The sequence below is a fragment of the Argiope bruennichi genome, chromosome 2 (assembly GCF_947563725.1).
Source record: "Argiope bruennichi chromosome 2, qqArgBrue1.1, whole genome shotgun sequence".
NCBI lineage: Eukaryota > Metazoa > Arthropoda > Arachnida > Araneae > Araneidae > Argiope > Argiope bruennichi.
The window spans coordinates 145,746,448-145,758,729 of record NC_079152.1 but is presented as its reverse complement, the minus strand read 5'-3'; the positions used below and the strand labels follow the sequence as shown (position 1 = coordinate 145,758,729).

Here is a 12,282-nt window from a genome sequence, read left to right as displayed (position 1 = left end):
TAAATGTAAATATGCATTGCTATCGTAATATTTTCATAGAATTCACATTGATACAAATTTGTTTAGTATGTGGTTAATAATATTCTGAACTGATAATCATCTTCGCCTCCATCTATCCAGCCAGTGACCCTGTCAGCCTCTGCTTATTCAGACATCTACCCTTCTTACAACTCTTATTTTCAAAGAAAAATCTTTTTTTTTAAATGTTAGTTCTATAAATAGTAACATAGCGCATTGTTAATCGAACGACATTCTGTACATTGTGAACATCAGAAAAGAAAAAAAAATCTATATCCACGAGTCTTTTCTAACCGACTATTTCGATTTGCCTGCGTAATTTGTTTTATTTCCTTCTCAATTTCCACTAAGGATAAGAAAAGACTCACCACAGAAAAAGTGACTGATAAAAAGGCACTTTTGGTAGCAGTCGCTAGATCAAATGACCGATGGAAGGAAGAAGGGGGTAGCAGATGCAGCTAACTAAACCAGTACAAGGTGGTTGTTGCGCCCACCCCCTTCCCAACATAAGCATACACAGAGAGCAGAGGGGAGTAATAAAATCGCGAAGACGAAGTCCGTATCTCGCTTGTTCATCGAAGAACTACGCAGAAGAATGGCGCCAAACCACACCCACGCGCTTGCGACGGGCTTCCACAGTTGTTGCTTTTACGATCAAAACGTACAGAAATTCGAATCACGAACGTGGGGTTAAAAGCATTGCCGTGGATTAAGCAGGAAACAATACAGTAGAAGTTGACAGTTTATTTTGCAACAGAGAGGGATATAAGTCAAGCTGTCACAAGTAAAGATTCTGGTGTTGAATTTTCAGTTGGGAATTGTGAGCTAATGGACACGGAGGTTATTTAATCAATTGAGTGAGTGGATTTAGATGCAGTTTAGGCAAGAACTACTGTAATGTTTTATTATTATGCAAAAATAACTAGTTTTTCTTTTCTTTCTCTCCTTTTTCTTGTTTTTGAATTTCAACTTTAAATGCTAAATTCATGTTGTATCTCTGGTCGTTTGGGGAATCTGATTATTTCGAGAATGCATTTTCAATCCATGATTATTTCTTAATTTGATATATGACCATTTTTATATAAAGCAGATGAGGCGCAAAAATATTATGAAATTTGCGCCGTAGAAAACCTTTTAATCAAATAAAATAGAATTAAACGGGCAGGACATTGTTAATTTGCCTTTATATGCATTAATGTAACTAGAATTTTGTCCGAATTATTCAGAAATCTTTCCAAGATATCTGAAGCGTTTAGCTTCTTGATGTCACAAGTTACCAATGATCGTAAAAATTTCAAAAAATTTAGTATTATCAGCTATCAATACAATAGCAATGACTATGATTAGTTTTCAAATATGGGGGGTATTTTTTTTTTCCAGATTTATAACACAGTCATTTAATTATCTTATTAAAGGCAAATTGAATCCAAAATAACTGGAGAGATTTCTTTTAAAGGGAAATAATGTTTCTCGAAAATTATTTTTTTGAATTGTTGTGGTTTAACACAAGAATACAGCTTTTGAAAAAAAAAAAAAAAAAAAAAAATGGGATCAGTAGAAAAGATTGCTAGGACAGGCAGTCTTGCAACAAATTTGGAAATAACCTTACTATCGTTAACTCTAATTTTTTTTTAGCTTAAAATGATTCTCGAGATTTTTAAAATTTTAAATTATTCTGTTTAAGTTGCAATAATGCTAATTTGGAAATATGCTAGATTTTTTTAATCGCTTAGTTGCTGTTTTTTCTGCTATATAATCAGATATATATATATATATATATACAGTTTTATTAGTTCTGTTTTACTTAGATCTCCGTCCTGTTCTGTTACATCTCGTGAATCCAATGGACACTTGGTGCTTTCCGATTACGTATACTTTATTATAATTCATAAATCATTGGTTGTATGTAATTCATTGATTAAATATTAAATTATTAGCTTGAGAAGCGATAATTTGATGCAAGTATAACTGCTTCATAATATTATCATTTGTATCATGTCTACTTCATACATATTTTTAAATTTTTATTAATATTATTTATCGAAGATTATAGATGTAATGAGCGCTATCTGTAAGATTGCGAGACCTGATGATAAATTTACTATGTTTCATGCTCTCATTTTCTTAAAGGCCGGCTGACTCAATGCTTTTAATTGTTGTATTTTTTTAAAAAATATTTACTTAATCTCCATGACAAATGCATAAAAGCCCTCATTATAAAGTAATCTGAATATTGTATATTTATATTTCCATATTAAGAACAAAATATTTTTTGCTTTCTTGTTGATAGAGTAATACTATTTTTAGTTGGTTAAGAATGTTTTATTTATTTTTTTCATTGTTAGACGCTCCCTTTCAGTATGTGATGTTATTTGTCTAAGTATTGTGGGAAGAAGTTGTTCATTGAGAGTGTAAAGATTAATATTTTAACCATGTAATATGAAAGAATTAAAAAAAAAAGTTATGAAAAGTGGTTTCTAAAAGGATATAAATTTAAAAAGATTCATACGGAAATGAAGTTAATACTTTTGCTAATTGCTTCCATACAATTCTGTTGCAAAATGTCTTTTTTGATTGTGTTATTCAATTATATATACATTTATTTATTTCAATTATTCTATTACTGTAATTAGGGATTGGTAATTCTCAGTATGAAAATGAATCATTGAATAATTTGCTAACATTCAAAATAGTAATCTTTGATTAAACCATTCAAAAGTTATATGAATTAACAAATTGTTGGAGTCTTAAGATAAAATTACTCTCCTTAATTCTATTCATAAGAACAGGGGATTGAATTATCTAAGCTGAAAAAAAAGGAAGGGGGGTTCTAAACTCACCTAGGTGATTAAAGCAACACAATAACATTTAGTGTTTTCAGGGAAATATAGGGTTGCTGATTACTACTATTTTAGAGATTCATGCTTAAAGTAAGCACACACATATATATTCGAACACAACACGAAAACCCGTATATATTCGAAAAAATGAAAGTCCGTAGTTATATGTATACAGAAAATAAACTAAAAAGAACGAAGTCCAGATATTTCTTTTAGTTTTAAAATTTAAAGACTCTTAAAGAATATAGTGGATAAGCAATTTGATGAAAGCCTTACCATGGGTTAATTAAGACGAGGCTTGCTGGCGAAAAGAACGAAAAGATAATCAATATGACTCCCAGACTCCAAACTTTTGCCTCAGATTTGCACATTGATTTGACTATCGCTCCCAAAGTCTTATCGGCATTCAGAATAAAAAATTTCATCTCAAAATGGCTATCAAGTAGCTTTCGAACGGGAAGTTTATAACTAAACTTACACAATTCCACATGAAGCTTGACTCGAGGAGAAATATTAACCCATATCATGTTAAAGATTTTCAAGGAGGTAAAGATAACTTGATTCTGAAACTGAAATTCCACAGCCATATAACATACCAATAACTACTGGGAAATAATTAATATTTCACTTTCTTTTAAGTTTAACGCTCTTGAACTTGAATGATATTTTACGAGAGAAAGCAAGAAAGCCTCAAGAACGAAAGAGTTGCGTTTTGTATGTTTTGATGTACTTCACTGGTTACATAGAAATTTGAAATTCTGATTTTAATATCCACGATTTTGGCTTGAAGAAAATGTTTCCTCGTTTATTAATTTAAAGTTTAGTCCAAAATCTATGACTGATCCAAACTAAAAGTATATGTTCCATATTGTTAACGTTGTTATAATCAATCGTGTGTTTTGCAAATCAAATGAAAAATTGAATAATTACATAATCGAATCAAAATGATTGCTGCAAATCATGTGATGTGTGAAATTAATCCATCATGAATACGTCATAAATTTTAAAGCAATATATAATAAATTGAATATAATTATAAAACAAAAAGAACATGACTTTTCAACGCTAAATATCTATAATTTTTTTGGAACAGCATGATTGAAAACATTGCCATGTGATAAAAACGTAATATAAATGGATAAAACGTATTTGCTTTAAATCAAAGGTCGAGTATACAAATGTGATTAAAAATCTGATAGTATTTAACGTTTATAATTCGTATAAAAACGTTCCAAACGTAAAATAGGTGTCCAAGATAAAAATTTGAAGACATTTTTGAACGATCTTGGTCCTTACTTTATTCATTGAAAATAAATGAATGAAACATATTGAATGAAAGAATATAATCTATTGTGAAAGTCTTTTTTTCCCCCACTTTTCGCCCTGTAAAACCAACAGCACATGAAATCTGTTTGTGTAATCAAAATGTGAATCTTTATTATTTGTATAATACGGACATATAAGAAATGCACTATCCAGTTTGAAAGTATTTTATTAATGAAAGAAAGCAAAATACTTTTATTTAACAGTTTTGAAATACATGAAATCAAAAGTAACGCATTACTTCATGAACACTACCTATCTACAGTGATCATCTTTATAAATCAAGATAAGTGATGCAACTTCGGAATATATATCCTCCATTTAAGAACGACTGTGCATATCTTTCGCTTAAGTTTTATGTTTGCCGAAAGTTCTGTTTTTTAAAAACAGCAAAAATATAATCATCGGTCTTTGCTCAAGAAATTTGGTTTCACTTCTATACAAGTGATATTTAAGCTCTGCCATCAATCTTTATCGAAATAAAATCACTCTGAAATCCTCGGATCGTTGAAGACTATAAAATTAATTTCTTGCATCATATTCCATATATACATGGTTGTATATTCAATGTTTATCTATTATACTAAAATAAAACTAAGGCAAAAAAATTATCAATAGATATAGTATTTGCGGTGCAGAGTGATACTAATTTGTTACATAAAGTTCAAAATTCTAATCTAACAAACTTTTACTGATCGAAGCAAAATACTGCATTGAAAATAGCCCATGATATTAATTTACACTTCGAGAAGATATGTAAGGTTTCTTTCGGACGTATTAACATAAAAAATATCATAAATAAATTAAGATTTACATAAAATTTGGTGCAAACATAAAACAGCACAGTGCAGCTGCATTTTGATAGAAAATGATATATATATCAGAGAAGAAAGTAATAGCTGATAATGTTATGAATCTAATAAACCACAATATACTCATGTTATAATGACCCATTAAAAATAGAATATTTACATGAATTTGTATCTTAATAAGACAAATCCATACAAATATATGGAAGTACTGTAAGTATAATCAATAAGTATATATCAATTACTTAAGACAAGTGTTAAATACTGTTAAAAATACACTTGGATTGCAATTGAATAGGTTTTTAACCTCAAAACGAGCAAAACTGCAAGTCAATAACAAGTATAAAAGAAACGAGGACTGAAATTTTAACTTTTTTTTTCTCAAAATGCTCAGTTTACATTAACAGAATTTGTATGACAAATTCTTAGGCTGGGAATAATACAGTAATTTCAATACGGAGTTCATTGTGAAAAAAATAAGGATATTCGTTTTGTTTATATTATTTTTTTTAAAGGTAAAACATAATTCAGGCACTTGATAACTCAACTCTCCCATGCTTCAGTTTCTAGTTATTAAAATTTTCTCTTAATGAATATGGTTTTAGGCTTTAACTTATTGAAGAAAGGTCATTATTATGAAACGATTTGGTTAGCAAAAAAGAAAAATTATATAAAACAATATCTGAAATGTTCTTCAGAAATATATAATCTTCAAATGATTATTTTTGAAAAATATTATCCCTTTTATTATAAATCCGGAAAAATCATTACCTTTAAAAATGATGTGATAAAAGGGGGGAAAAAAGTTTTCAAACTTAAAGGCAGTCTGATAAAATATACTGCTGATAATTTATTTTTGAAGCATGTTATTTGTTCTGCATCGCAACAATTAATTATAGACGAATGAATTAAAAGACAAAAGGAAATGAAAAGACAAATAGAAAACAAAATTTAAATATTACTCACTTTCCAGCTAGTAGTCCAGTTCCCCTGAGACGATGGACAAGAATTATACCTCAAAGTTGGTGAACAGTCGGGGACTATTTGGTCGTCTTCGAACACGTTATCCTGGAAACAAAAGGAAGATCTTTCCATAATTTGAACCACTTCCCACAACAGTTTAGGAATATTCCACCTCGAAGTCCAAAGATTTACACTGAACTAGTATTACGACATGCATGCAGAGAAAAAAAAAAAGGAAAGGAGACGATTCGAACAGTCAAGTTTTCTCCTCTCCGCTGGCGGAAAGATCAACAAGTGTGTGTGTCGGGTGTACGTTCTGTTAGCGTGTGGCCAGTCTGAATGAAACGGGACTCCCGCTCTTGGTTTAGGCTCCTCCCCCTTCGGGTGACGTTGAGATAAATTTCTCGATGTGTCCTGCCGTGTTTTCTTTGTCCCCTCCCCCGTTTTCTCCCCCCCCACGAGGATTGTTTATTATGTTCTACCTTGAGGCGGTCTGTGCGGGAGAAAGGCACGGAGTGGAATTGGAAAATTCTAACCTCTTTTGTCACATTTGGGGTTCTTTGGATGGAATCAGCGGGTAAGAGAAGTAACTGATGGGGCGTTCTTGGAATTGCGGATATTTTACAAAGGGGGATCTGTCCAACTTTCTACAACAAAATTGTCCGACTGTCTAGGCCGAATCATATATATCTTATAATAAGAATTAGTCTAATTTGAAGATGATGAGACCACAATAAAGACTCAAATTAAGAAAGTTTAGGTTTAAAACTGATTACTGCAAGGAAAAATCTGAACTGAAAAATTGAAGACGGTGACGACAATTTATTTCTAAATCTAGCTACCTTTGGCGATCTCCCGGTTCGCCAAAAATATTAGACTTACTTGATTTCAATTAAATAGCTTGGGTGTATTTTCAAGTCCATAATTTCGTCAAACTGTCAGATATTAAAACTATGTTATTTTAGTAATCCTACATAAGTTCGGTTCACTTCTTGCATGAACTTTCTTAATGGAAACCAGTCCCATGGTGTTACAGCTCTATTAAAACAAGCAACTGTCCGATTCATCTGACTTTCACAATAGAGCGATTCATTTTCTATTTGTTTTATAAACTATGCATCGTATTAAACAGAATTCTTTTTCCGTAATTTTTAACGATGGAAAAAAATCACACGATTTAAACCATTTTCGTGCATTTATAATTTTGGAAGCTATTGCTGAAGAAACTCAGATTACAGCTTACTTTTTAATTGATTAAAATTACAAAAAATTGCACTGAGGTGCACATTTCCTTCATAGGTATATATGTATGACAATGTTAGTAGCTCTAAATCAATTGAGTACTAAAGCACATATATTCATCTTTATTATTAGAAGAGATTTAATGCTTTAAATAAATCTATATCTCTATTAATAATAAAGAAAAATGCAAATGCATGTGTCTGTTTGTGTGTTGGCATTTTAAAAGATCTAGAACTATCAAATTTGGCACAGATATGTTTTAGAGAGTAGAAATTTGCAATTCGGAGTAATTTTTTTTTTGAAATTTTACTTAATTAATTAAAAATAACTCGAAATGTTGGCATTCCACGCTATAACTTTCGAAAATATTAGCTCAAAAATTAGTTCCCTTTGTTTCATATATTGTTCATATTTGATTCATCATTTGTTTTGCACAATTTAATTGTGCAAAACTTTTCCTAGATTTTGTCAAATTCTTTAATATATATATCTATCTAATTTTCAAAAATGAATTACATTTTGTCGTGAAATTTAAATCGTTTTCATTATTTTATCAAATATTCAATTGTTGATTATATTCCTGTGATTGTGATTTCCTCTGTTGTTCAAAACTCAAGAAAACGGTATCTGTTTACTAATTCTATAGTTTACACGAGAAATAAGAAAGTGAAGTTACAGTTCGCAAAAGTTAAAAAAACAGATGAACCAGACAATTTCATTTTTAAGCGCTATTACTTCATAAGGACTCATTTTATAAAGATATTTCATATTCTCGAATGAAAAGAACAGGCGTTAATAAATTAAATTGTGCAATTATAAACTACCGTAGCTTTAATATTTGTACAAATTGATTCATAAAATTATTTTCTTGATCAAATTGTGAACATTTAGCAACGCACAAGAAGTCTCATTAAAAACAAATATAACCGAAATTGCTAACAAAGCAGCTGTCATTAATTATACCACTTAGTAATAAAGGAGCAATAATTATTTTTAATAAAAACATAATAATGAAAAATATTTGCAATATAAAAATATTTATATTAAATTAAAATACCATATTAATAAAAAAAAAATACTATATAGCATTTTGAATACCACAAATGTATAATAAAATTTGAAAATAAGTTGTTCAAATAACATGCAGTGAGTTCAAAATTCGTTGAAAAGGGGGAGTTTTTACATTGATTATTTCATTACACTACAGCAAAGCTCTCTAGTGAAATAAAGGTTTTAAAATTTTTTCGCTTGCCATCAATGAGAATAGAAATTACTTAAATTAATACAAATTCAAAAACACAAACAATTTTTAATTTTGATTTCAAATCAAGTAAAATAAATTCAGATTATACATGATACTTTAAATATGTTAATAGGAAATTTAAAGATATTCGAATTCTCAACCAATTTTGTCCTGATTAGCCAAATTTTATTTATGATTAATATAAGGTGTTAAGTAAAATGACTAAACTTCTCGGATTAAGATGCAGCCCTGAATTTTGAATTTTTTAAAGTACAATTTTAACCCTTTATCCAAATTAATTGTATTTTTTTCCTGGAAAAATTTTATAACAGCAATTATTTTGGTTTAAGTTATTCAATTTGCTATTTAAAACAAGACTGAAAATTTTCACACCGATATGTTGTTGTATAAGGCAAAAAATTTGAGAACCAAATTTTCGCACTTAAATAAAAAAGTTATTAATCTGAGAGCAAATATTTAAATAGAAAAAAATTGGAGGTATTTAAAAAAATCTATGAAATGAGTTGTCAAATGTTGTGATAGTTTAATAAAATCAGAGCAAATTTCAGAAATGTGCGCATTCCGAAAATTATTATTTTCTTGTGCTACATAGAAGTAATCATGTGCTACATAGAAGTAAATAACCAATTAAAAATGTCAAATCTATATCTGCAAAATTTTTTTCAAAAACTCTGAAAATAAAAGCTATTTTCGGGGGAAAATAAAGAAATAAGAGGCGTCGAAATAGTCTTTAAGTACTTTTCTATCAGAATTACTAGATTGAATTGCTATTCCACCATTTCAAATAGTGTCATAATAATCGCTTTAAAAAAAAAAAATGGGGGGGGGGGAGGAAAAGGCTAAAAATTAAATGTGGAAAAAGAAAAAAAGTATAATTTTGTGGCGGTTAACTCTCGAAATGCATTAATTACTGATGTTTTCACAAGCGTTATCGGAAAATGAATTCAAGTATAATAATTAGCTCAAAAAGTTAACTTCAAATTTAATTTTAAGTAGTATTTTTTTCCCCTTTCCTTCTTTTCTTTCTTTTTTTCTTTGTATATGCATATGGGCAGATATTTTTTTATGCTATATAAGGACTCATATCTATATCTATATCTATACTTATAATAAAGCTCAATGTGTGTGTGTGTGTGTGTGTGTGTGTTGGCTCTCTACAGGCCAGACCATTCAACCTACAGCTACGAAATTTGGCACGTGTATACCTTGGAGGCCGGGAATGTGCACCTGGGAGTTATTTTTTCGAATTTTTAATTAGAATTTTATTTATTTAAAAATTAAGCGAAATTTCGGCGTGTTTCTGCTATAACTTCCGAAAATATTACCGCACAAAAAAGATTTTTACATGAAGTTAAAGATCAAAAACTTATCTTTTAAATGATACCAATGTTTTAACCTTAAAATTAAATTCCTATTTTTAATGAATTTTTAAATAAATATTTTAACGATATTTTTCAACAATTTTTTTTGTACAAAATAAAAATAAAATTTAAGCTGCACGAGCACGTTTCGCATTCATGGGAAAAAATTAGCTTTTTTCAAAGTGTTGCCATCATATTGATTAAAGCTCCAATAAAAAATAAATTAAATCTTTTTGGAAATGAAATCTGCAAAAATATAATTTTCGGCACGTGTCTGTAGGAAATGAAACAAATATGAAATATTATTTTTTCTAAAAAATAAATTCAAGAAAAATTATTTTATGATCTTTTACACTCTCTATATTATTAATCCAATAAATCAGTTTTATTTTAAGGCAAGTTTTATTTAATACGAACAAGATATCCATTCAAATCAGGGCCACACAGCTAATTTGTAAACCTTTAGTAAGACACAGATCTGCTAAAATGGTCTAAATGGAAATTGATTATATTTTATGTAACTTGATTCAATAAATGCTCTAATAAATAACGAATTTTTGATTTTACATAAAGCTTCTGCTGTGGAAATCACGAATAACAAAATGTTCTGGAAACACTAATATTTTAAATAAAAAGAGTTAATTTCCAATCAACTAAATCAATCACTTAAACTGACTGATTTATGAAAATTTGAATATCACTATTCAATAAAAAAAGGATAATTTTAGATTTTCCATCGATCGCTTCAAAGAAAATACGCCAATCAGCGCGCAGATATCTCAAGATTATTTGGCCTAAGATTATGAAAATGTTGAGTTTTTCTAAATTTTTAACATTCAAAACTTCATAAATTAGTCTTAGTTGATCGTGGAAAATAGAAACATTCATTCATTTATTTAAAATTGGTATGTCCAGAATATTTCGCAGAATATGATACCTTACTGCATTAAATTTAGACTTCATAATTTTTGAAATATATTTATAGGCTGAAACAAAATATTATTATTGATTTCATTTCAATCCTTTTGAAAGCAAAACTAAAAACTAAATTTTATGCTGAATCTGAGAATTTTTTGTTGAATTATTGTTTGAGATATTACATAAATTATAAAAAATATTTTATAGTTCACATAAGACTTAAATACCGAGTGATTCTGTTTGCAATACTCATATTCAATAATAATAATAATAAATAAATAACAATAAAGATGATAAATAAAATAAAACGCTTGGTTTTATTAAAAAATATCTTTATATTAATTGCAATTTCATCATTTCCACTTGGTATGACTATCAAAATTTGAAGATTAAAAAGGTTTTGTTTGAGAATCTATTAAGCGATCAGTTACTTAAAATATTTAATTGAAAATTGTAGCGAGCGGTAATACTGACGAACCGGCTGGTCGCCAAAGGCGGCTAGTATATATATATATATATATATGCACAAATAAGCATTATTATTTGTAAGAAATACTGATTATTGTACAAGAAAAAAAATTGTCAATAATTTTAAAACTGTCGGCTGCATCACAAATTAAAGGTAGAATTGGAGCTCTAGAAAAATATATCAATATTAGTGCGATATTGTGAGTTACAGAACCATGTTGAATCCAGATGCTCCATTTATCCCCCCCCCCCCTCCCGTCATAAGAACAGTGTGACAGTGTGAAATCTCCCACTTCGATATAATCCGATACTATCGATTATTTCAGTCAACAACTGTGAAATTCGATGATAATATCATTTCATTTCAATAATTTACTGATATTCAAGCAACACTTAAGCTTACACGCAGCAGTCCCTTCCATAATTTGTTTCTGATCAGCAACCAAAAATGTAATAATGATTGGCTAATAATCGACGAATGCCAAATTGTCCAATCGACCTGTGTTTTTTCCAGTAAAAAAATATAACAGCAATTTTATGTCTGTTATGTTAATCATTTTAAAATTTTATTCAATTTGAAGAAATCCTAAATACAAAGAAATCAGGCAGATTTTTCATTTTACAATTTAGTGTAGACGATATTTATAAATTGGCTACTTTCTATAAATTGAGAGCGGCATGGTGAATTTTCTTTTTCAAAATTCTCTATAAGGAATAATATTGAATAAGGATAGGTAAAATAAGGAATAATATAAAATCAATGAACAATAAAAAAAAAGAATCAGGTGATAGGAAGGGAAAAAAATGTGTATACATGTGAGTGAATTTCAATAACTGAGCAAATATGGAGTTTGAGCTAGTTGAATTTGCAAAAGTTTCGTACTAATTTGTCGATAAATAATTATCCATCTTTCCCATGATAGAACAGATTTATCCCCCCCCCCCCCCGCTTCTTCTAAAAGTTTATAGAATTTTTTAAAAAGATTATTGTGTTTTATATGAATTTAACTTACACATTAACTCCAATCAATTTCTCCCGTTGGAGTGGTGTGGAAATTTGGAGAGGGAGGGTGTCA

The 12,282-nt window shown here is 29.1% G+C and overlaps 1 protein-coding gene across 1 annotated transcript in view; it reads right to left on the bottom strand.

The window, feature by feature from the left end:
* LOC129962098 (Krueppel-like factor 5) overlaps positions 1 to 6,266 on the bottom strand; it is a 68,230-nt gene extending 61,964 nt beyond the window's left edge. The window contains exon 1 of the mRNA XM_056075822.1: positions 5,957 to 6,266. Coding sequence (XP_055931797.1) covers positions 5,957 to 6,085 — 129 coding nt within the window. The 5' untranslated portion in view covers positions 6,086 to 6,266. The remainder of the gene's footprint in view (positions 1 to 5,956) is intronic.
* Between the last annotated feature and the right edge of the window lie 6,016 nt (positions 6,267 to 12,282).